This window comes from Grammomys surdaster, unplaced genomic scaffold, assembly GCF_004785775.1.
Source record: "Grammomys surdaster isolate TR1022 unplaced genomic scaffold, NIH_TR_1.0 126133, whole genome shotgun sequence".
Lineage (NCBI taxonomy): Eukaryota > Metazoa > Chordata > Mammalia > Rodentia > Muridae > Grammomys > Grammomys surdaster.
In genome coordinates this window covers 1221790-1246477 of record NW_021620941.1, presented here as the reverse complement: position 1 = coordinate 1246477, position 24688 = coordinate 1221790, and the positions used below count along the sequence as shown (strand labels likewise).

At 44.5% G+C, this 24688-nt stretch overlaps 1 protein-coding gene across 1 annotated transcript in view; it reads right to left on the bottom strand.

The window, feature by feature from the left end:
* Garnl3 (GTPase activating Rap/RanGAP domain like 3) overlaps positions 1–24688 on the bottom strand; it is a 116712-nt gene that overhangs the window by 45858 nt on the left and 46166 nt on the right. Inside the window, exons 4-11 of the mRNA XM_028757043.1 lie at positions 23002–23101; positions 21128–21246; positions 15681–15745; positions 14579–14642; positions 12031–12057; positions 5893–5968; positions 5167–5265; positions 1764–1867 (exon numbers count right to left, since the gene is read on the bottom strand). Coding sequence (XP_028612876.1) covers positions 1764–1867; positions 5167–5265; positions 5893–5968; positions 12031–12057; positions 14579–14642; positions 15681–15745; positions 21128–21246; positions 23002–23101 — 654 coding nt within the window. The remainder of the gene's footprint in view (positions 1–1763; positions 1868–5166; positions 5266–5892; positions 5969–12030; positions 12058–14578; positions 14643–15680; positions 15746–21127; positions 21247–23001; positions 23102–24688) is intronic.

The following is a 24688-nucleotide window of genomic DNA, read 5'->3' as shown; positions in this document are numbered from 1 at the left end:
GTACGGCACTATCACAGTACGGCACTATCACAGTACGGCACTATCACCCCGGGCACGGATCTGCTGGGCGCTTTACCCTTTCATTAGAATCATTATTTTACATGTTCAGTGTAAAACCTTTCTGGCTCCTTTTAAGTTTGTAGTTCTTTGCTGAACAACTGTTCATTTATGTCAGTGACATTTATTCACGGAGACGCCTTCTCTCAATGCATAAAAAGGTGTAAGAGTCTTACACAAGCTAAGCATAACACTCCAAATCTCTCAAAACCCAGTAGCTGGGCCTAGGGAGATGGCTTGGCAGTTAAAAGCACCTGTTGCTCTTACAGAGGATCTGGGTTCAATTCCCAGTACACATATGGTGGCTCACAACCATTCCTCACTTCAGCTCCAAGGGGCTCAGACTCTCTGTTCTGATTTCTGTGTATACATTGCAGTGCATGTATAGACACAAGCAAAGCACTTATACACATTAAAACTAAACCAAATCCAGCAGCCTATATATTTGTTGTACCTAAATTCTAACAGGTTGGATTTTTTTTCTTCTAAAAATGGCCAACCTTAGGGTTGGGAAAGGAGAACTCTTGGGGGACATTCCCAGTATGGCCAAACTTCATGACTGTAGACAGTCATGGCTAACTTCAACATCAATCTGAAAACCACTTCTAACACTACACAACCATCTGTCTTAGGATTTCTTTTGATATGATAAAACAAAATCAACCAAAATCAACCTGTGGAGGAAAAGCTTTATTTCAGCCCTCAACTATCATACTTTGTCATTTAAGGAAGTCACAGTAGGAGCTGATGCAGAGACCACAGAGGGGTGCTGCTCACTGGCTTGCTCCCCATGCCTTGCTCAGCCTGTGTTCTTATAGTGCCCAGGACCACCAGCCCAGGGGTGGCAGCACCCAGTGAGCTGCCAGCCCCCACATCAATTATCAATAAAGAAAACACACCACAGGCCAATCTGGTGACGCTCCCTCCTCTCAAATGGCTCTAGTTTATGTCAAGTTGATATAAAACTATCCAGCATACTAACATATCTCACGTTCCAGACTCCTATTCTGACAAGGCCATAGACACACTGAGAGAAGTTACAGGGAGAAGACTTGTTAAATACAGAACAGTTTGCAAGGTGTCTCCTTATGGTTTGATCAGGTCTCTCAGTGCTGGAAGCCTGATTCCAAGCATGGAGTTGCTAAGGGATGGGGGGCCTTTAAGTGAGGAGGCTGGTGCGAGGTGGTGAGGTCTGGAGGCGGTTAACAAGTTTCTAATGGAAGTTCGTTCTTGCTTAGTTAGGTCTGTCTGTAACCTAACCTGGATTTCTCATGCTTCCTCTATGCCATGCGATTTCTTCTATGTCTGTACCACATGCTAACCACCATGGGGCCTCACTAGAGCTCAAAATACCAGCTCTTGAAACAACATGACTTTGAGCTACATAAACTTCTCTATAATGTTCCCAGGCTCCAGGTATTTTGTTATGACAACACAGCATAGACATGTAGTCTTTAAAATCATAGTTACACATGTATAAGTACATAGATGTATACACCCACAGGCTCACTACTATCTCTGATCCTGTCTTAAAGAGGCAGAGGCAGTAACAACAGGCTTCCTACACCTTGTTTGCAGTTCACACAGACTATAAAAAAGTGCATTGAATTGGTAGCTGGTAACTGACATGGAGCTCACGGTAACACACCTCATCTCTAATTGTATAAAGCATTGCAACATTCAGCCACATTCTGTAAGTCACATACCTGTTGTCTGTTCTCTTTGGAATACGGCAACATGGTGGAAACGTGAAACATGACCTCATGCCCTTGGTACACAGTATAGACTGAGTTGATCCCTGTGGTGTTATCTGTAAAACACAAGAACATAGTCAGTGGGCACAGAGTTTTACATGGGAGTGCAGATTGTTGTGGGTTGATTGCTGTCTGTTTTTTCTGCTCTATACTCTGTGCCTGTACTTGGGTGAGGTCAGGTGAAATCTTAATTAGTTAGATAAGGCTAGAGCCTGTGACTGGGCGGTGGAAGGGAAGGGGAAGGTGAAAGTTTTAGAGACGGGACAGAGAGAGAGACAAAGAGAGACAGAGAGACAGAGAGACAGAGAGAGAGAGACAGAGACAGAGAGACAGAGACAGAAACGGGAGAGACAAGATGTTACCTGAAGGAGAGGATGAAGAACCAGAACCATGTGGTCCTAGGAGCCATAAGTAATTGGGGATTTCTTAGCTGATTAAACAATGTAGGGCACATCTGTCCAATCTAGGTGTGCAGCTTGTATCTATATCATTGAGTTTTGAGTTCTTTGTGTGGGCATTTTGGGGGTTGAAGATTTAAATTTGTTATAAATCTGGCTGGTAAATTACAAGCCTCTGGCATTTTCATTTTACCTGGCAAGAGCCAGTGGCAGCCAGTTTCAGCAGGTTAGCCTCAGGGGATGGATAGCTTGGGAAGTGAGAGCCTTTGCTGGTGCCTAGTCAGCTACAGTGTGGATTGTTTTTTAGACTACACACTACAGAAGATGAAGGCATACAGTTCCCAGTACTCTCTCAAAGACCTGGGCTTATCAACTGTGGTGAGCAGGAGAGGGTCACCTGAGGCTAACTCTTCACACGAGGCTCCTCCTCATGCTACAATCCCTCAGCTTCCTGTGACAACAGGGTAAGGATACAGTAAGCTGTGATGCTCACAAAATCAAGGGAGGTTTCTGAAGAACTGTGCAGTGATTAAAGGCACCAGCCTGAGTTCTCACTGGCTAGGTTACTCCTTTCCCTCCTCAAATGTAATTATTATTTTTTGTAATTTAACTTTTAAAGCCTTGTTACTTAGTGTTTGCATGTGTGCATATGTGTGCATATGTGTGCATATGTGTGGCGAGTCTCGTGTCTATATGCAGTGATTTCTTCAGTTGCTCTCCACCTGATTTTTTCTTCAAGTTTGGCTGTTGGATTTAAAGCAATATATTAGTTATATACTGTTGTGTAAGTTATTCCAAAGCTTGGTGGATTGAACCAAGGAATAATACATTTTTAAAAGATTTTTTTTATTTTTATTTTATGTGTTTGAGTGTTTTGCCTGCATGTATGTCTGTGCACCATGTGTATGCAATGTCCATGGAACCCAAAAGAGAACATTAGATCCCCTAGAACTAGAGTTACAGACAGTTGTGAGCTGCCATGTGGGTGCTGGGACTTGAACCCAGGTCCTCTGGAAGAGCAGCAAATGCTGTTCATCACTGAGCCATTTCTCCAGCCCCCTCTATATTTATTTATTATTTATTTACTTGAGACGGAGTCTCTCACTGAATCTGGAGTTCACTGATTTGGCTTGAGTGGCTGGCTAGTATGCTCCAGGAATCCTCCTGTCTCCATCTTCCTAGTGTTGGGATTATAAGCATGTACCCCACACCTAGCCTTTAAAAAGGGGTGCTGGAATTACCTCAAGACCTCATGCTTACATGGCAAGCACTTTATCAGTGGCGTCATCTCCCCAGACACCCATGCTACTTTTGATAAGTCTCCCCACTTTTTCTTATCCTGTTTCTTAATTTGAAAATCAACACAGTGCAGACAGCAAGACGGTCCTTGCAAAGCGCTTAACCTGGGAGATGACCTGGTGATCAGAGGGCTCAGGAAATGGTACTCAGGACCCCTACAGTGAGGCTGAGGGCGCTGGTGATGAGCTCACAGGTGCTCAGGAACACATGACAAAGCATGTCGGGGGAAGCTGGTAACCAAGGCCTTTCCACAGCCATCCTCACACATGGCTGTCAAGCTCTGAATCTGTGTGCACTGCCAGGAAGAGAGGCTGTCAGGCAGTCAGGCTACCTGGATAGGAAGTCTGTCATATTTAGGCTACAGGAGCCTTGTACCACCTGCCTGACTTTCTTTGCAGCTTGACTGAAGATCAAACAAAACGACAAACACAGAAACACAAGATGCTGGAAATTCACCTCAGCTGGAAGCTGATCTGGGGGTTCAAGCCTGCGCTTGCTGCCTAGTCCTGCTCTGTCTACCTCCTAGCTTCCCAGGCTTCCCCTTCCACACCCAGAGCTCCACCAGCTTACTTCAGTCCAGAGACCCAGAGACTCAGTGAGGTCCTTTTTCCTCTTCATCTCCACTTTCTAATATCATGAAATCCTGTCCCTTCTACCTCAGAGCTGGGATTTGTACACTTGTCTCCCTGCCAGCCTGCTGTTCCCTGGCCATGACAGCTACCCTGTAACCTCCATTTAGACTATGGAATTTGGTTCTCTGGGGCTCCCCTGGCTCCCCTGGCCTGTTCCCTCTAGAATATCTTCCCTACAGATCCACCCTAAGGGGACCTAGCTGCTTTCCTACTCAGTGACATGAAAGGGGACGTCAAACTCTCTGCAGGGCCACTCCTCTCCTTCTCTAGTCTATATTGCAACCTTCTTAGTCCCTCTGCTCCTTCCAGCCAGAAAGAGATTCTTTTACTTTCTAGAATATGCCATGTTCTTTCAGCCTCAGGGACTTCACAGATGCTCCTTGTTTGAAATTCTTTTCTCAAGACTATCCAACTCTTCCCACTCATCACCACCATGTCCCCCCAGAGAAGTCTTCTCTAATCCCCAGAGTCGGCAAAGCGCCTGTGGCACTCTCTGTGCCTCCTCAATCCTGTAAGCACCAACTGCCAAGCTATTTCATAACCATCACACGTGTGACGCCTGTGCTATCCAGGGGACTACAGGCTCCTTGCAAGGCAGGAATCATGTTGAGTCCAGCCCAGCTCTGGCATACAGATGGTGCTCATTGGTAAATGCAGCTATGGAACAATGGAGACTTGTGTTGTAAGGCAACTTTATTGTGTGACTCTCACTAAGGCAAACTACACTAGTGACGATGTTATCAGGTTCTATAACCTCATGCGATCCATAACAGATGTGGTCCTTTGCTGATGGAAATGCCACTCATTTATATATTGGTTGGTTGTATCTCCTGGTGCTTCCTGTGGGTTCCAAGGGCTGATTAGTCTTATAAAGGCAATGAAAGGAGTTAATGGCCGTGCTGGTGATTCACTGATTCATGTCACACTGGGGCTAGTCCTCAGTCTCTCCAGTTTCTGTCTCACATGTTCACCTCTCCTGGGTATAAGTAACAGAATTTTACTAATTTTGACCAGGGACATGCTTACTTTTGGTGTCCAGACCGCCACGGTAGCCTGTCCAGCCCTTTAGAGTAATGGTGTCACCGAGGAGATTTAAAAATTTTTGAAAAGCTTCACTTCCAATTTCTGCAAGAAAAGGCACAGATGTCAACCTCTGGTCCTCATTTTCTAACCATAAAGAAATCACAGATAACGAGGTGCTGTTGATATACATAGCATCGAAGCATGAGGTCACATCGCCTTCTACCCAAGGGCTATAAGGAAGTCTCGTAAGTTTCAGGAACCCAAAGGAAGGCAAACAGAATCAGATGAACCAGACCTGGGGTATGCAGTATCGTGGGATGAAGGTGCTATTGTTGCTCTGCCCAATGATAAACAGGGTTGTAACATGAAAGACACAAGTACAGGAAGAGGATACTGTCTTTATATTCACTCAGCCAGAAGCAGCAAGGAAAGATCTTGTACTCTGTAGAACCAGATTTTCTAAATTTTCTAAAATTTTCTAAACTTTCTCATGTGTGTTCCCCACACCCATGTGTGTTCTCCAGTGCCCATTGCAGGGACTGGCAGGTGTTAGGTGATCAGTAAAATACTTAGCAAATGAATGAAGCTGGTCAAGAACCACCTTATAAAATTCTGTAAACTGCTTCCTGGTATTGGAGAATCCAATGCAACCAGACATTCGGTTTCAGTGGTGGGAAAGGCAGTCAGAGGCAGGGTTGCCCTTGGCAGGGGTGCAGAGGGGATGCTCACCATTGCTGAACATCTCGTCATCTGTGAGCTGCCCGTCTTTGGCAAAAAGAACCCCAAATTTGAAATTCACAGAGCCCTTACAACGAGACAGCAAAAGACATACCAGTTAGTTTCATCACTAAAGCACACTTAGTTTTAAGCTACAGTATTTGCCATTAAGGGTCACTGTGGTCAGCAGAGTGGACACTTGGGGGAGTCTTTCCTCACACACTGGCCCCAGTACTGACCAATGTTAACAAGAATCACTCATTTTTTTTTTGTAGGTTACAAATAGCATAGAGATGAGGTGATCCATGTTTGTATCAGTGAATCCACTTGTAATTTCATTACTGATGGGATCAGGAAGATGTTAAGTCCATGCAGGGGCATTGTGGTGCTTCTGACAAATGGCCACAGGCACCCATGGGTCTGGCACCATGTTCTGATCTATGCATCAGCAACAGTTCCCAGAAGAGCATGGGAGCTAATTGTAACCAAGAGCCAAACATAATAATCTTAGGCTGACGTCTGGTAAGCTCCTCTAGAAATAGATATGGAAATTGTGGACAATTTATATGAAAAGCTCACTCCCCTATTCCTGAAGATATTTAATCTGAACAAGTCCAGATGTGCGAATGAAAGACAAAGCAAGCCAAGCAAGCAGTGGCTATTCTCAGTCTGAGTTTATAATTCTCAACTATGTGGATGACTGATACAATCTGACCCTGTGGAAATGGCAAGCGCCAATGTTTGATGGTAGCTGATTCAGGGAAGAGAGGAAGACAGAGGGATGGAGTCAGGGAGCAGGAAGTAGGGTCTCAAACTGTTACTTTTTGAAGACTTAGTTATTATTTATGTGTTTGTATTGCCATAATTCATTGTAATGCTGTATTATGTGGTGGTTATAGTCACCACATAAGTGCAGGTACCCAGAAGACAGTTCTAGATCCCTTGGAACTAGAGTTTCAGGCAGTTATGAGTTACTGGATGTGAGTGCTAGGATCCTAATCTGGGTTCTCAGCAAGAGCAGTACATGTTCTTAATTGCCTAGGCATCATTCTAGCCCATCAACTCTAGGTTTTTAATGATCTTGCCCTTAATCTGGGCAGGGGATTTGTATATTATTCTCTATACTTTGTGTATGCCTGAGTTACTTAATAATAAAAGAGTCCATTGTTGGAAGAATATCAATACCACAAGGATGTCTGACCCACCACTAAATGAAGGGTTCTGGATGTTGGTAGTCAAGGTATGGGTGGTCAGTGGGAACAGAGGTAAGAGGTCAAGGCAGGGTGCTGGAATTCAGAGGTGGAATGGCAAAACTAAGACTCTGAAAGCCCAGGCTGAGCTGGTGGCTCAGTGACTAAAGTGTTCACCACATGCCCAGAGAACTAGAATTCAGATCCCTGGAACCCACAGAAATGCCTGGTAAGTTTGGTAAGGTGCCTGCCATTCTAGTTCAGGAAGGCAGGTGGTGGGAGGTATTCACAGAATAAGCTGGCTAACAAAAGTGGATGTATTAGGGAGCTCTGCATTTGATTAAGAGATCCTGCCTCAATGAATAAGGTAGAAGAGGGATAATGGAAGAGTCCTGACATCAACATAAGGCATCCATATGTGTGTATACATGACTCACATATGTACACATGGCATATGCACACACTTATGAAAAGAAGAATCTGAAAACCCAGGTCTGAGGTTTGTGCTTCTAAACTTTCCTGTGGCCCAGTACAGCTGGGAGACAGATGCACGCCCTTCTGTGACAGTGGCTTTCTCGATAGACACATAAATAGGGAGGGCATTTCCATCTGATTGTATGCCTAGAACTCTCCCCAGTTCTTGGGGGTGGTGCTCTTCCTCACTAGGCAAGCCTCAGCTCCGATGGCAACTTTCAGAGAGGCTGTATTTCATTGCAGCCCTCCACCACAGCACTGTTCGCTCTTTACACCATCACCCCCACTGTAATTCTGATCTTGAACATGTATGAGTATCTGTTTCCCACTATGCTAACATAGACTTTACTACTGAATCTGCAGGGCAGAGCAAAAGGGTTGGGGACAGTGGGGAAGATGGACAAGTGTGACTCAATGGTTGTGCATAAGCAGCAAGAAAAATAGTCAAGCTGGACGGTAACACTTGTTTTTTATCAGCTGGCCAGTTTCCAATACTTTTTTTTTTGGTAGACTTTTAAAGGATTATTTTTATTATTTTATAGTGTGTGTGTGTGTGTGTGTGTGCACATGAGCACAGGTGTGCCTGTGGGGGCTGGAGGTATTGTTGGATCCCCTGAAGCTGGAGTTATAGAGGGTTATGTGAATTGCTGGGAATATAACTCAGATCCTGTGAGGACAGCATATTGCACTTAACCTCAAGCCATCTCTCCAGCCCCAATCTCTAGTTTTGTCAGGACTTTGACCTCTTTTGAGTTTCTATGGCCATGATGTTTCATCTTTTTTTTGAGTAATGACAGCAGTCACATATCTCTAAGATGCTGGCACCTCTTCTGTTCCTGAACCCTCATAAAAAGTAGCCATAGCAATGCATAGTCTAGCAGAAGACTGAAGCAGTGAAGCAGTGGCCCTCTATATTTGGGTGTCCAAGTTGACAGCATCAGGAGTCCTGGAGGGGTTGCTAGGAGATGGCTGGCTCCCAGCCCAGTGTTCCAAGCTCAGTAGGTCTGGCATCTGGCTTGGAAGTTTGCATCAAAAAAGATTTCCCTGAGATGTTTTCACCGCTGGTCCAGGAAACAGACTCTAAGAACCAGTGAACGAAAGGAACTAAATGGGAGGCTTCCTGGAAGCCTGGAATTGGGTCCAACTGAGCATTGGGTCCAACAGACAGTAGGTATAAGGCAGAAGGATTAGGTATACTAGCAGCTCAGAACCAGAAAGGACCCTCAGGCCACAGACAGGGAAGTCCAGGAACAAGAGATTTGGCCAAGGATGGTCATAAGTGAACAGCAGGCAGACCTGGGATCTAGGTCTTTTGACTTTTGACTCTTTCCAATAACATGACATAGGTCTGCATTGAGCAAAGCTGAGAGCACAGGCAGAGATGTCAGTGGTCAAAACTTTATGAAACTTCACAGGGATATTCTGAGACTGGCAGCATGCTACCAGTACCCCAGCTGAGGCTGTGGAGGGGATGGAGTTGTGAAACATGTTATCAGGTCAGGCTGAAGCACTATGAAGTCATTGGGCGGGAGGATGCAGGATGGGGACTATCTAGGTACTCTGGAATGATAAGATTTTCATCCTTCAAGCTCACGTATAGGGAGAAGAGCATGATTCCAGGTTTGCTATGATGAATCTGGCCTGCATTTCTTTTTCCTTCTGTCCAGCTGCTATTAATACTCCCCTAAAGAGCCCCAGTTTAAATGAGAACTTATGTAGAACATTCTGCTTCAGGTAGACATTTCAGGAATGTTGTCTTAGAGCTCAATGGTGGTTTAAAAATGCTTGGTCCAGGGAGTGGCATTATTAGGAGGTGTGGCCCTGTTAGAGTAAATGTGTCACTGTGGGGGTGGGCTTTGAGACCCTCCTCCTGGCTGCCTGAGGATCTAGTCTTCTCCTAGTTGTAGCTGGATCAAGGTGTAGAACTCTCAGTTCCTTCTCACCATGTCTGCCTGGATGCTGCCATGCTTCCATGCCTGGCATGATGATAATGGACGGAACCTCTGACACTGTAAGCCAATCTCAATGAAATGTTGTCTCAATATGAGCTTGTCTCTTCACAGCATTGGAAACCCTAGCTAAGACAGGATCTATTGAAATAACCTGCTGTCTAAGGCTTCTCAACTGATGCCCATGATGAATAGAAAGCATTCATCTGTTTTCAGAAACGAAGGTGTTGGTCAACATAAGGAGCTGTCTCATACTTTAGGACAGGTAGTTTGATCTGGGACTACCTGATCATAACAGATCATTTTTTGAGTTGTTATCTTCTGGCACTGAGAACTGAACCCAGGGCTCCACCATGCATGCTAGGCACATGCTCTACCATTGAGCTCTAACTCCCAATGGACCCCACTTTGGAATAAGTCACTAAACACATCAGTGTTTCATGAGCACTGGATTTGGAGGGATGCAGGGAGCTTCTAGGTCCCAAGTTCAGTCTGCACTACTGGAGGAAGCTGCCTATTAGAGAGTTAAGGTACTGATTTCTTCAGGACCCAGTCCTTGCTCAGACACACAAACTGGCCACATTTGTCATTTCTATTCATTTAAAAGTTAAAATATTTATTTTTATATGTATACTTGTTTGCATGCATGTATGTGTACTACATGTATGTTTAGTGCCTGTGGAGGCCTGAAGAGGACATTTGGAGTCCCTAGAACTGGATTTACAGATGGTTCTAAGTCACTGTGTGGGTGCTAGGAATTGTGGACTCAAGTTTTCTGTAAGTGTGGCCAGTGCTCTTAACTGCTGACCCACCTCTCCAGCCCCTAGTTCTAATTTTATCTATGGAATTAATACTCCAAAATTATATTCCTTCTTAGAATAGTGAAATCTGAGAAGAAAGTCCCAATGAATCCAGAAGAATCATTGGAACTGAGGAAGGATGACCTTATTTAAACAGCATGGCTGATTCCTTGATACTGATGCTTGGGCAGTGTCCTGGCTAGTATTATGTTAATTTGACACATCCAGAGTCACCTGAAAGGAGGGACCCTCTATTGAGAAAGTACATCCATAAGATTTGGCTGTAAGTCATTTTCTTCATTAGTGATTGTGGGAGGTGGTCCATCTCACTGTGAGTGGGGACATCCCTGGGCTGGTGGTTCTGGGTTCTAGAAGAAAGCAGGCTGAGCAAGCCATGATGAGCAAGCCAATAATAAACAGCATCCCTCCATGGCTTCTGCATCAGCTCCTCCCTCTTGGTCCTGTCCTCTCTGAGTTCCTGTCCTGACTTCCTTCAATGATGAGCAGTGATGTGCAAGCATGAGCCAGATAAACCCTTTCCTTCCCAACTCTTGGTCATTGCGTTTATCACTAACTACGACAGACAGACTTCTGTATTTATAGGGTTCTGCTTGTTCACAGTTTACTGGTTCCCTCAGTGTGTACTACAGCACAGGACATTAATCTCTTGTGGGGACACCAGTCTGTGCAGTCATGAACATATAAAACATGGGTATCACATCTCCAACTTCACTTTACTACGTAGCTAATCTTTCAGGAACATCACCTTATTCAGTCTTTTTTCCCTGACCATCATTACAACTCATAGTTTATCATTAGGATGGGTAGAGTCAAGGCAAATGTACCAGTCGATTCCAGCTGTGAGATTAAATGGGAATGCTTGGGCCACTCATCTCTCAGAAAGCTCTCATGAATGATGACCTCTGCTCACCCCTTCCCAAGTTATCAACAAAGGACATTTTCCTCTTCAAGCAAACAGCTCCTTAGTAAAGAGACAATTTGAGAAATTTCTCTATTTCTCTATTGAGAAATAGAGATCTGGCCTGTACAGTGTAGGCCAGGAATGAAGCGGGTGCTGCCACTGCACTGGAGTGCTCGTAACAGATGCACTGAGACACATTTGAATTCAGGACATTTTATAAAGATGTGTTAGCTAGGTGAGGTGATGGACTAGGCTTGGGGTATCAGGGAAATGGAGGAGTTAGGATTTTACTGAGTTTGGCCCAAGCAACTAGATATATGATATTTCTATTTCTGCTATGTGTAATATGCACAAACCATCATCTCCCTACTCAGTTATCTGATGATAACATGCTGTATATTTCTCTCTCTCTCTCTCTCTCTCTCTCTCTCTCACACACACACACACACACACACACGTGCACAGTCACATGCACACACCCACTCACACCCACTTAAAATGGGGGTAACAGAATGAAGCCTGCAGACATCTTGGGAATCTGGAATAGTAAGAGTGCGTGGCTAATGCACAGACATCCTACTTGAATGGCAATGAGCAGCTCTTTACAATATATTCATAGATGTATGGAGATTTAAGTATATTTGTCTATTTATAGATAGCTGTATGGAAAATTCTGCAGGAGACCTTGGAAAGCCCCTTTAGTTAAGTGGATCCTCTTTGTGAGAACAAGCTCACACTGCAAATGCACAGAAGTCTGACTCAGGGAGAAGGCTGTGCTCACAGTGAAGAGGACACTGAACAAATGTACCACTTACCTCTTGCTCTTCCAGAACCAGCAAGTCCTGTCAAGCAAAGATTCAAGAAGTTATGTTTATATGTCATGGCAATTAGTGGATTTTGGTTTTCTGTGAAAGCCAAGCATTACATATTCACACAATTTGATGTTATGACGTTTTGGAAATAATAGAAATTGGTTATGGGATCTTTCTTTAAGGGAAATGAAAACAAAAGTAAATAACAACAGAAAACAAAACTCTGGCTGGACCACACACCCCTCAGGGAACTCTCTGACAGACAGTGGTGCTCATCCCTTCCTAAAGCAAGCAAACTTCCTGATTCAAGACAATATCCCTTTAATAAGGAGATAAGATTGAGAAACAGAGAGCTCAACACTGGTGTCAAAGGCTGAGAGCCAAGGTCAGGATGTCAGCTCACACATATCCCATTGCTTGACCAACACTAAGTCAGCTGCCTGAAGAGACCCTCTCCTGAGATCAGCATGGGGCAGTGGTGACTCTAAAGAAGCCTGGCTTTGAGTCCTTGCTCTGCTACCTGCAGCTGTTTTGGGTCACACTTCCTTTTGCAGGAATCCTTGTTTTGGACTCTATCTGCTTAGAAGTGGGTACTCTTGCCAGGCATTGTGGTCTACCAATGTTCTACTTGACAGCATTCAGAATTTTAAAAAACTCTCATTTCTGGATTTGTGGGTACCAACTAGGTTTATTCTTGTTGTTTTTCCATTTGTAATTTCAGCCTGGAAGGTCTATTTTATACCAGTAATGGTGTTTCTTAAAATAGTCCCAATTGATTATTTTTTCTTTGTGTCTGTTTATACATGTCCATGTACCTATGCAGACATGTATGTGCCAGATTTTCCCGTCTCTGCCTTTCATCTTGCTGCAGGAGTGCTCGGATGAAGAATGCCAGCTACTGCTCTAAGTGGGCTCTGGGAATCTGAAATCAGTCTTCAAACTTGTGCCAGCTCCTGGTATTGTTTTTATGGAATTTTTATTTTGATTATTAGTTTGTTGCTAATATTAAGTTTAAAAAACCCAAAATATTAGATTTAAGAATGCATGATTTTCTAGGCAGTGGTGGTGCACACCTTTAATCTCAGCACTCAAGAGGCAGAGGCTGGTGGATCTTTGAGCTCTAGGCCAGCTTGATCTACAGAGCGAGTTCCAGGACAGCCAGGGCTACACAGAGAAACCCTGTTTCAAAAAACAAAAACAAAACCAACCAACCAAAAAAGGGTGCATGATTTCACATGGACTTAAAAAAAAACAAGAAATGCTTTAAACACTGAGATCCAAGGAAAGGCAGAGGGACAGCAGCTTCCTGCTCACGCTGAGGCTGGTTCAGCTTCTGCTCACCCTGTGAGTCCTATGACTGACAGAGCTTCTAACTGGAATGTGTAGATGCTGGGTGGCAGCTCTGAGAACATGACTGTCAAGAGAGAAAGGCACCCCTGGGCGGCTTCTCCAGGACTCTGGGGTGGGGCCTTTGGGGTGGGCTAGTCATGATCAGAAGGAATGAACTAAGAATCTGGTCTCATAGCCTGGTGTGGGAGTACGTTCCTGTTGCTCAGTCTTCCAGAGGCTAAGAAGGAAGGACATAAACTTGAGGTCACTCTGAGTTATGAGTAAGTTCTAGGGTACCATGGGCCATATGGTAAGACCCTCTATTTAAATAATACAAGTTGTATTATGAAGTACTAAAGACACATTGCTACTGATATGTATATATATATATAATTCTAATTTGTTTTTAAGGTTGCCATAGTTACTTTAAGCATAGCACAACTTAATTTGCTTAGACTAACACACTAATTTTTGCCTGAGTTTATTCTAGCAGGGTAAAAATACTATTTAATTGTGTTTTGGGGTGTGTGTGTGTTTGTGTGTGTGTGTGTCTTGCAGCATAGAGGACAAACAGGACAACTTATGGGAGTCAGTTCTCCCTTTCTACCATGTCAGTTCCCATGATTGAACAAATAGTATTTTACAATTTAAATGAAAGCAAAGGCATGAGACTATTCAACTCTGTATGTATGGGTTAAGCTAAGTCGAAAGGTAAGGAGTGGCCTCAGTTTGAAAGTTCACCTTAAAGGCATACAGCAAAAAAACAAAACAAAAAAAACCCCCAAAAACAAAAAACAACTGTATCCATTCTGATTAGCCCTCCATAACCCACCTGAGTTATTTCCCCACAAATGAACTCATTTTCCTTACTCAGAGCAGGCCGCTGTTGCCTCCTGGATACAACTCCAGGCTGCCTCTCCAGCCTTTTCCTTGTCATCTAGCTCTGGGGCAACCCACCTCCTTGAAGCTCAGCTTTGCTCTGTTGACAAGCATCCTAGTGAGGATGGCTACAGTTTTAAGAGTTCAGAGTAATTGATTACAGCTTCATGATGAAGGTACAATTGATATATATGTAAAACATTATTTAAACCTGACAACCTGATCCCAATTATGACACCAGACTTCCTTCTCCCTGGGCAGACTAGCCCACCCTACTGTCCTGGCAAAGTGAGGTCGAGTCTATGCAAGTTATGAAGTCATGAAGTCCCAAGGCTTCCTTTACCTTTTGTATCTCGGGATGAAAAATTTCCCTAGGTCCTTTCTCAAACTTTTCCAGGTTCATGGCACTGAAACAGAGCAGACAGAGTGAGCCAGTGAGACAAGGACTAAAACAATAGAGAGTAAGGCATAGTTCTCTGGATAGATGATATTTTTGAGAAAAATCATGGTAGATTCTCTGAAGGGCCTGTCATGCTGGAAACGCAGATTAGCATGTGAGGAGAGAATGATCCACAAACTTCACCAACTGCCTCGTGTAACTGTCCCCCTGGGCACTCATCAGTTAGAAGCAGACATCAGGGACTCCTCGCTGTTCTCCCAGATTGCTATTGACTTATCATTGGCAATTTCATATAATATATGATACTTTTAAAACTCTGAACCGCACAGCCATAGAGACCTAGGTAGTTTTCTAGCTCTGCAGAACCCCTGCTGCTCCCCAAGGCCCTGACTCCTCATAGGAGAATGGAGACAACTTAGATCAACTTGGTGCAGCAGAGTTAGAGTCACTGAGAAAAATACTGGAAAAGCAGCAGTGTCTGACAAAGAAGCTACTGTCACTAGGATGTAATAACTTAGCTAGGGACAGAATGACAGGCTCCATCTGGGTGGCAGCCATGCCTGGGAGAGAGATGAGAGGGAGGTGGGAAGCCAGGGGCAGCAGCCAGATGTGGCAATCCTTTCACTCGCTGTTCAGTGAAGAATAAAGCATATCCCCCAGGGAGCCATTGCTGACATCTGGGTTTCTATTGCAAAGTATAAAAATAAAATGAAAATGATTTCTTGATTTTTTTTTCTAAACCCAAAGTATCCAAGTGAACACAAGAAAAAAATAGCAGTGGGCAAAGAATGCAGCATAGAGAGATGCTCAGAAGCCATGACCAGATAGATATGCAAGATGTTGGCTATGAGGTCCCTCTTTGAACCTCCATTTTATCACCTGTAACATTGACAGTCCTGCTATCTGGGGAAAACTCTAGGCGGGGATGCCTGGCTTGACAAAGTGCCTGGCATGTCAATCAAGGTAAGCTAATGCACAAGGATCCTAGGAACAGGCCGTCCATACAGGCCTCCAGGTTGTGTGGCCTCTGTCAGTGAATACTCACCTTAAGATGGACTTCACAGACAGCGTTTTTGTGGGGCTGTAGGGGAGGCATAGTTTTTGCGTACCCTGGAAGAATCAAAGTACCAATGAATGATGAGCACCCTTCACCTCTGAAGAGCCTCACCTGAGGCTCACACTGAGGTGTGACCATGCCTGTGTGCTCACATTATTACGAGTGGGTGTGGAAATAAACATTCTACATAGGGAAAAGAAAATCCTGCTCCAGCTGACCACACCCCTCCCCCTGGTTACACATTTCTGGGTCTGAGGAGAACTCTTCATCATAGCAGGCCTCGGCATCTTGGAACCACGGTAGACAGCTAAACCATCTGCTACAGATTTGATATAAAACACACAACTGCCCATGTGTTGAGGACGGTGTCACTAGTCTGTGGCACTATTAGAAGCTGCTTGAAGATGTAAGAGCTGGCTCTAGTGGGAAGTCTCAGGTCACTGGGGTGGTGTGTTCTCAAAGGTGAATGTAGAACCCTGGTTTCTTGGTTCCCAGCTGCCATGAGGTGAACAGCATCCTCCAGCTCTAAGGACCCTGCTGTGAAGTGTTGCCTCACCACCTGCCCCAGAGCATGGACATTGGCCAAGGTCTAAAGCCTCCATAGCTGTGAGCCAACACAGACATTTCCTTTTTTCATGTCTGTCATCATCTTGGCTTAACAGAAACCTATGAACCACACCATCCAAATCTGCCGAAAGGAGATTTGTTTGGTAGGAAAGGAGCTAAAAGTCAGTTATGGTCAAAGATTTAAAAAAACAAAACAAAAAAACCAAAACAAAACAAAAGAAAACAAAGTCTTTTGTTCAATGAGACTCAAGCACTATGTCACTAAGTCAAAGACCTTTAACTAGAAATCACTCAAATCTTCCAGCAAGGTTTTAATAATGTGTCCATTGCAGAATTACTTAAATCATTTATTCATTTAATGAGAACACACTGTGACTAACTCGTAGGAAGTGCTGGATAAATTCTTATCTATTGAACAGGACTAAGGAGCTGGCCGAGTAGTCCTGGGTCCAGACCGCCCAGACCAGATGAGCTGGTCCAGTCTTCTCTCCCCGCCACTTACACAGAAGTTCTGCAGAGAGCAGATGAGGTCATCAAATGGAACCCACTCAAAGGCTTTGTAATTCTGGCAAATCATAAAACTGGCATCACTAACAACCAGGGGAGGATTGAGACGTCTTTCCAGGAAATGAACAAAGAAGTAAATACTCGTCCTGTTTGTTGTGGGACACTTCTATCAGCTTCTCTGTCTAAGCCAGGATCAAGGGCCTGGGGGTAGAGTTCCTTTTCTTTTGTCCATCCTGTGATCTCTGTTAGTAAAGAAACCAATGTAGAAGAGACCTGACTCTCCTCTAGCCACTGGCCATGAACAATTGTCCCTCTGAAGGGCCCTCAAGCCTTTTCCTGGGTTCTTCACTGGACTAAAGTTGCCTTTTTGGTACAAATTGGAAACACTGTCAAATTTAAAACCATGATGATAGTAGCTCACTTTTTAACCTTCCCAGGTCCCAATACTGGGAGCTGAGCTCTTCCTGTGGCGTTGCTGTGTACTGGCCCCAGCCTGAACTGTGTTCAGCTACATACGAGGCTAACCTCCTCAAGATGGCCTCAGCTCTGTGCCTCTGCTTAGCCCCTTCCTTACTATCTTCTCTTTTCAGCAAACATACTAGAGATGACTCTAAAGACAAGCCCAGAACAGTTTGTATTAGGTGACAATGGCACCTTCATGAGTAACTATGTGGACAGGAGCCTGGGCCTTGCAGACTCTGGACTTGTGGTTTTCCTCACTACACCCTGGAAAAACTCTCCCTTCCCATCTCCTGTTTTCAGCTTTCTAGAGTCAGTACTCAAATAAAACCACTCTATTTTCTGGTGCAAACATCAAATGCCATAAGAAGAAGCCTGTGTCAGTACATATCATGTAACCAGAGGTGAGCACTGTGCAGATTAAGAAGAACAAGTTGGACATTACCTGGTTTGTGCAATAATGCATGTACACATGCATGCATGCCTCCATGTGCACATGTGAGTACACGTGCCTTCACACACCTGTGTGCACTTGTAGAGACTCCCAGAAGTATGCTATGATAGGCTGAGCAGATAGACTTTGATCCTCCTCGGTTCACCTACTCTATTGTCTGGATGGAGTTTCTACAGTGAGTTTGAGTTGTTTCTATATACAAATCATCACCATGTGCTTAGATTGGACCCAGCACAGTGCTGGGCTTTACCCTGGTTCCTTTCCCAATACCTAAAAACCCAAGCATAGACACACGAATGGACTGCTTACAGTAGGGCTATACATTCTGCTGTTCTAATTGCATTTAACCCGAGACAGCATGAGCCTGTGTGCACAGGGGCTGGGCAGAACTCATATTTGTACTTCCCACAACCCCTAGTGCTAACTTCCAGTTCCTGGAATGTGGTAACTGGTTTCTGTCAACATTCTGACCTTATTTTTCTCACCTCCCTTCGATATATCCATTTGTAGCTAGGTGCAAACACTTACCCTGCTGTTAGCCCACAAGTTTAGCACCTACAGGAGAGGCTTTAGATGAAGGCATAGGCACTTTTCAGTGGAAGACACTAATATTCTTGACAGCCAGCCCTGCGCTGCTTTCACGGTGGTCTGGGGACTTGAACTTCACCCTCACACTTCTCTGAGAGTGGTCAAGAGTAGCCCCACAAAAGACCATTGTTTGTTAATTCTGCCTTCTTCTTCCTGGAATACTCCCCATCTCCCTTTCTCCTTTGCCAGTGCCTACAGCCTTTATCCTTCAGATTTCCCTGTGCAAGCCCTCCCTGACTTCATCTGTAGGAGTCTACAGCCTTTATCCTTCTGATGCCCCTGTGCAAGCCCTCCCTGACTTCATCTGCAGGGTCTCAGCATCTTCATCAGCTTTGTCCCCTACAGGGTGGTGACCACAGTCGGTATTAACACAGACAGTGGCTTCAGAAACGGAAATAAGTCAGCTTTCCTCTGCACTTGTCCTGCCTGCCTCTCCTGAATACCCAGCAAACATCTAAGATAAGGACATAGGTGATGGCAAGAAGAAAGAAGATATGGTGTCAAATAACTTCATTCTAGAAAGGCAGAAGAGGTGGGAAGGAAAGAAGGAAAAGAGGCAGGCTATAGGGTTAGATGCCAGGCCATGAAGGCATGGCAAAACTGCATTTTTCCCTGTAGTGGCACCTAAGTGAGCCCTGTAGGCCACACAGCACTGGAGCAAGAGGTTTCTTCTAGTCAGGACCTCCACAGGAGTCTGAAGCCCATGTGGCCCCTGTGGAGACATGGTGAAGGGCAGTAGCTGCCAGCATGGATGACTGGCAAGATACAGATATGGGCTTAAGGCTATGGCTTGCAGGGGTGAGCCCTGGGTGAGTTATAGAGCTGAGGCCCAGAGATGAGTAGAGACCTGAGACTGCCAAAGAGGAGCTTCACAAGGGTCAAACAGCAAGACTCACAGACTTCAGGAAAACAAGCTTTCCCAGAACCTAAGACACCAGAAGGGATCAACCAGTTCTATACCAGGGTTCATGGAGTGGGGCATGCGTCTCACTGTACACTCAAATGTGTTCTGCTGTCATGGGGGTCTCAGCTCTCTCCTCATATACCTAAAGATCAATTACTAGAGGAACAGCAAAAGGGAAAGTCCAATTATCTGTCCAAAACCACAGTCTTCCTGAAGAGGACCCTGAAAGCAGAAGGGTCTTGAATGTTGTAATGAGTCAATGAGTAAATAAATAAATAAATAAATAAAGAAAGAAAGAAAGAAAGAAAGAAAGAACAGGCCAGATGATAAGGGGCTGGTATAGACGATAAGGGGCTGGATGAAGGCATAGTAGTTCTTTACTAGGAGAACCATGGGCATCCACTTGCATGTGTACCCCACCTCTCCTCACACGGGGCTCCTAGAGCATTGATGGTTCTGTTTGTCACATAGGTGTGCTGGAAGCAAGATTATGGCCCCATTTATGGTGGTGATATGGGGGGGAGGAGATGTGTTGGTCCTTCCGAATCTTTTGAGTCACTGGAAAGCACCTGTCCCTGTAAACCTTGCTCTCACTAAAGTCCCTTGTTATGAACATGCCTCTGATGGAAATAAGTTCAAGAGAAACACCAAAAAAGATTTTTACTCTGAATTTGCTTCAGAAAAAGAACAATTTCTGAAAATACTATAGAAGTTTACTTAAATGGGGGCTGCAGCAGCCAGAGCTGTTACGCTGAGCCCTGGAGTTACCTATTCATTCAACACATACTCCTGGAGCTGTGCTGCTGTGTCAGGCATTGTGATACATGGGGAGGACACTGAGGGAGACATGAGTGTACCCTTGAGTGAGAAGACATGGGATCAAAGATTTGGTCTCTGAGTTTTGGAGTATACTTGGTCTGTCATCTACATGGAGGGACCTTTGCCAGGCCATTTAATTTTTGTAATTGCAATAGCAGTGAGTGAGATTTGGGTAGTTAAGAAAATAGCCAGTAGTTCTCAACCTGTGGGGTCACCTAAGACCATCAGTAAACACAGATGTTTATGTTATGATTCAACAGTAGCAACATTACAGTTATGAAGTAGCAACAAAAATAACTTTATGGTTGGCGTCACCATAACATCAGGAACTGTATTAAAGGGTCTCAGCGATGGGAAGGTTGAGAACCACTGATCTAGCATATAGTAAGTGCATAATAAATGTTAGCTTTTATTCTTATTATTACTTTAGCTCAGTATTTTAGAAGTATCTAATCATAATTTGTTGAATTAGTAGTGGTTTCTAGAAATTTTTCCTATTTTTTTTTCTTTGTGAGAGAGTCTCATATTTGGGGAAATGACATCAAACTTGCTATGTAAGTGGTCTTGAAACTCCTGATTCTCTTCCCTCCAATCCCCAAGTGTTGGGAGCACAGGTGTGTGCCATCACAACTGGTTTATGCTGTTCGTGGATTGAACACAGGATTTCACGCAAGCTAAGCAAATCCTATCAACAAAGCCCTATCCTCAGCCCTTCTTTCTAGGTTTTAAAGTTGTTACTTTATTGCTACACATTTATGTATTTATGTTGGTGTGTAGGGGTGTGAGTGTGAATGTTCCAGGACAGGCAAAGTTACACAGAGAAACCCTGTCTCAAACAATAACAACAAACCCAAAAGTTATAGCTAAGACTAATGAAGTAACATGTTCGATGAACATACTGCTATTTCCCAATGGCCAAGACTTAGGAAATGGCTGTGTCTGAGCATGGCTTAGAGACGAGGGGAAGCTGAGCTTGGAGGCCTCAGCACAGAACAGTGGGCTTCTTCTATCTACAGTGAGAGGAATCACCTGACTGACAAGGCACTAAGTGAACTGAGGTAGGGTGAACTGCAAGGCCCTCTCAGCACGGGTGCTGATCAGGCAACACCAGCGTACAAACGCAAGTCAGGTACTCACTGTTTTCCGCCATAGAATCGCACGATACTGAGGGACACGCTGATTATTCTGGTCAGAAAGGGTGACAGACAAGAAGAAGGGGCTCTTCTCTGCATCATTTCCAATGTAATTCTGATGGACTAGAGAAGAGACAGTTGGTGAGGACCCAGCTGGTTCCTTCAAATGGAAGTGGCCAGCCCTCACATGCTATCCCGAGGCTGACTTGGGTAGGACTGACCACTAATCGTGCACCCATTTCCCTTTACCAGCAAGTGGCTCAAAAATGAACATGGGATTCATGCCGGCTGAGACAGGATGAGAAATGTGCCAAGAGCCTTATGGAGAGGCTTCCCACTCTAAAGATGTTCCCTTCTTCTGGATATTGTAGTGTCAGGTAATGTCTGGAGCTGCTGCAGCCATTGTATGGTCATAAGGAGGGCAAAGCCCTCACACTGGATGCTGGTGGCATTCAAACTCACAGTAACCCTTTGCTGTGAAGCCAATGCTGTGGGCACTCCATGCACAGCCACAGGAAGATGACTGGTATAGTTCTGTCTTGGTAAATGCTTCTATATCTTCCACCCACCTAAGTAACCCTGCCTGGCCACACTGAACTTTTTAGAATAATACTGTAACAGTTTTCCTTGTTTTTTATGTGCAGCATATGTGTGTGTGTGTGTGTGTGTGTGTGTGTGTGTTGCACAAACATGGATGCATGGGTGTGTATGCCTATCTGCGCACTTAGGAAGCTAAGAGAGGCTACTGGGTGTTTTCTTTCACTGCTCTCAGCTTTACTGCCTTGCAACAGTAAACTCACTTAACTGGATAGTCTACACTTTGGCCAGGTTACCCGGCCAGTGAGCTCCTAGTATCTCCCCATGTCTGTCTTTACAGTGCTGTATTGCAGGCATGCTCAGCCATGCCAGGTTTTTACACAAGGCTGGGTGACCTCGGCCGTCATGTGGCAGTGCAATCGCTCTTGCCGTCTGAGTCCTGTAACTGGTTTTGAAGGACGTCACTCTCCTGTCCTGGCTTGAGCATCAAGTCCCACAATGGAGGCCCTATGGCACATCTCTGGCATTTCAAATTTCATCACTTACTCTTGCTCCATTCCCAGTTCTGCTCTCATTAGTGACACATCTGCTCTCCATCTTTCCATGTGCTCTCTCTAAATATAGTCTAAAACCTATGAGCAACTGAGCTCTTGGTATGTGTTAGGAACCAAGTTTTGTGTTATTCTTGGACATCTCATTGGAAGCTTTGTTTAGACCTATAGGGAAGGACTAGAAACAACCCCACTTTACAGATAGAGAAACCAAGTCCAATCCCAAGGCTAATGAGAGCAGAACCAAGTTGCAAGCCTGGTCTATATGTTCTGTGAGGGCAGGGGCACGGTTCACTTTGCACGGCACCTCACAGCTACATATACTGTCCACCAGACAAATACTTGTCATTGGTGAGTGAATGTGACAGAGCCCGCAGTCTTATGGCCAAGAAGTTGCTCAGAAAACCATTGTTCTCCTTCATGGTCTCAAATGAAATGTTTAACACTTACGCAGATAGGGTACTGACCTTGCTAAGTTGAAGCCTTTTTTCCATCCTGAAAATTCTTATCTATCAAAGGACTCATTCCTATGAGCTAATTCCCTCTTAACCAGGGATTAAAACAGCATCAAAACCCCAACTCCCACAGCACTCCTCACAACAGACCAACCCACAATCAAGAAAGCTCTGAGTTGAAGCTTTTAGCCCACGCAGCTCACTCTTGACCTTACTGTGCAGTGCTCTGATGTTGTTGTCCTGAATTATTTCATTGCACCCATACACGGTGTTTGAAATTATTATGCAGGTTTTAACATAATTTCTTCCCCCAGTCACCACAAGGACATAATTACCTTGTCCTAAAAAGTACTTGAAATACCACCGGGTGTGGTACTCTGGGTTTTCTAAGTGCACATCTGTCCTTCGCCAAGTGCTTGGCAGAGCAGCTGCGTGCTGTGTGGAACGAAGTAAAGCTGTGTCATTAAAACGTGCACTCAGAAAGAGAACATGAAGCTAGTAATAAACCAGAAACTCAGGAACCAGAGCAAAGAAAGTCAGCATTAAAAGCACACACATAAAGGCTGTAACCACATGTTCTCACCAGCAATGGCGCCCAGCGTAAAGTCATATCACAGAAACAGTCTAGAAATCTTCAGGGTGCGGGAGTAAAAATGAGGCAACTCAGCTCTAACAGGTATAAAGTTTTCTCTTCTCTGGTGTATGGCATCTGCATACCTGGGAATTGGTGTCCCCTAGGCACCATTCTTGCTACCCTATTGCCATTTCATCCAGAGGACATTTGTTAGCATCTTACTCAAGATCATTTGTTTTCTAGAACGTGGAAATGCATCTATGCATCTTAACAGTTACCTAGTTGGTGTGTAAAATATGGACAAATAGAATGAATAACCCTATCAAAACACAGTCATTAATTAATGCTTTGCTTGTGTGATGATTAATCCTGGTTGCCAACCTGACTGGATCTGAAATCAACTAAGAGGAAAGCCATTGGGCACATCTGTAAGAGGAAAGCCACTGGGCACATCTGTAAGAGGAAAGCCGTTGGGCATATCTGTAAGAGGAAAGCCACTGGGCACATCTGTAAGAGGAAAGCCGTTGGGCATATCTGTAAGAGGAAAGCCATTGGGCACATCTGTAAGAGGAAAGCCACTGGGCACATCTGTAAGAGGAAAGCCGTTGGGCATATCTGTAAGAGGAAAGCCATTGGGCACATCTGTAAGAGGTTTTCTTGATTAGGTTGTCTGAAGTGGGAAGAACCACCCATAAATGTGGGTCATACTTTCTGGTGGAGGCCTGAAAAAAAGGAGGTCTGAGGAAAAAGGCTTTTTATACTTTGCTATTGGATCAACTACCTTGTTGCTGCCCCCACTGCTGCTGCTGCCTCTGTTATTCTTTGATAATATCAGAACACTGAAGACCAGTGGATCTCCAGGAATCCTCCAGGCCTTCAGCATCAGACTGGGACTGCTTCAGGTATCCACCCTTGTGGACCAGGTAGCTACTGGATTCTCAGCCTTTCCAGTAGGAAGAGACCCATCATTGGAGTATTAGATCATACTGTGTATGCTGAGCTAACAGATCTCCTTTTAATAGATATTCATTCCATCACTTCTCTTGCTTTAGAGAACTCCAATTAACAGCTGAACTGCCTCTACCATCCACACACACAGCTATTTGTTCTTTCTTTATCTCCCTCCCCACTTTTTTTCAAGACTGGGTTTCTCTGTGTAGCCCTGGCTGTCCTGTTCATTCTGTAGACCAGGCTGGCCTTGAACGCAGAGATCTGCCTGCCTCTACCTCCAGAGTACTGGGATTAAAGATGTGCACACCCAACACCTGGCTTGTTTTTTTTTTTTTTAACAACATGGAATCATACCAAATCACACAGTTTGAAGGATTTACTTTCCACTTAATATGTTTTTATACACACACACACACACACACACACACACACACACACACACACAGAGAGAGAGAGAGAGAGAGAGAGAGAGAGAGAGAGAGAGAGAGAGAGAGAGA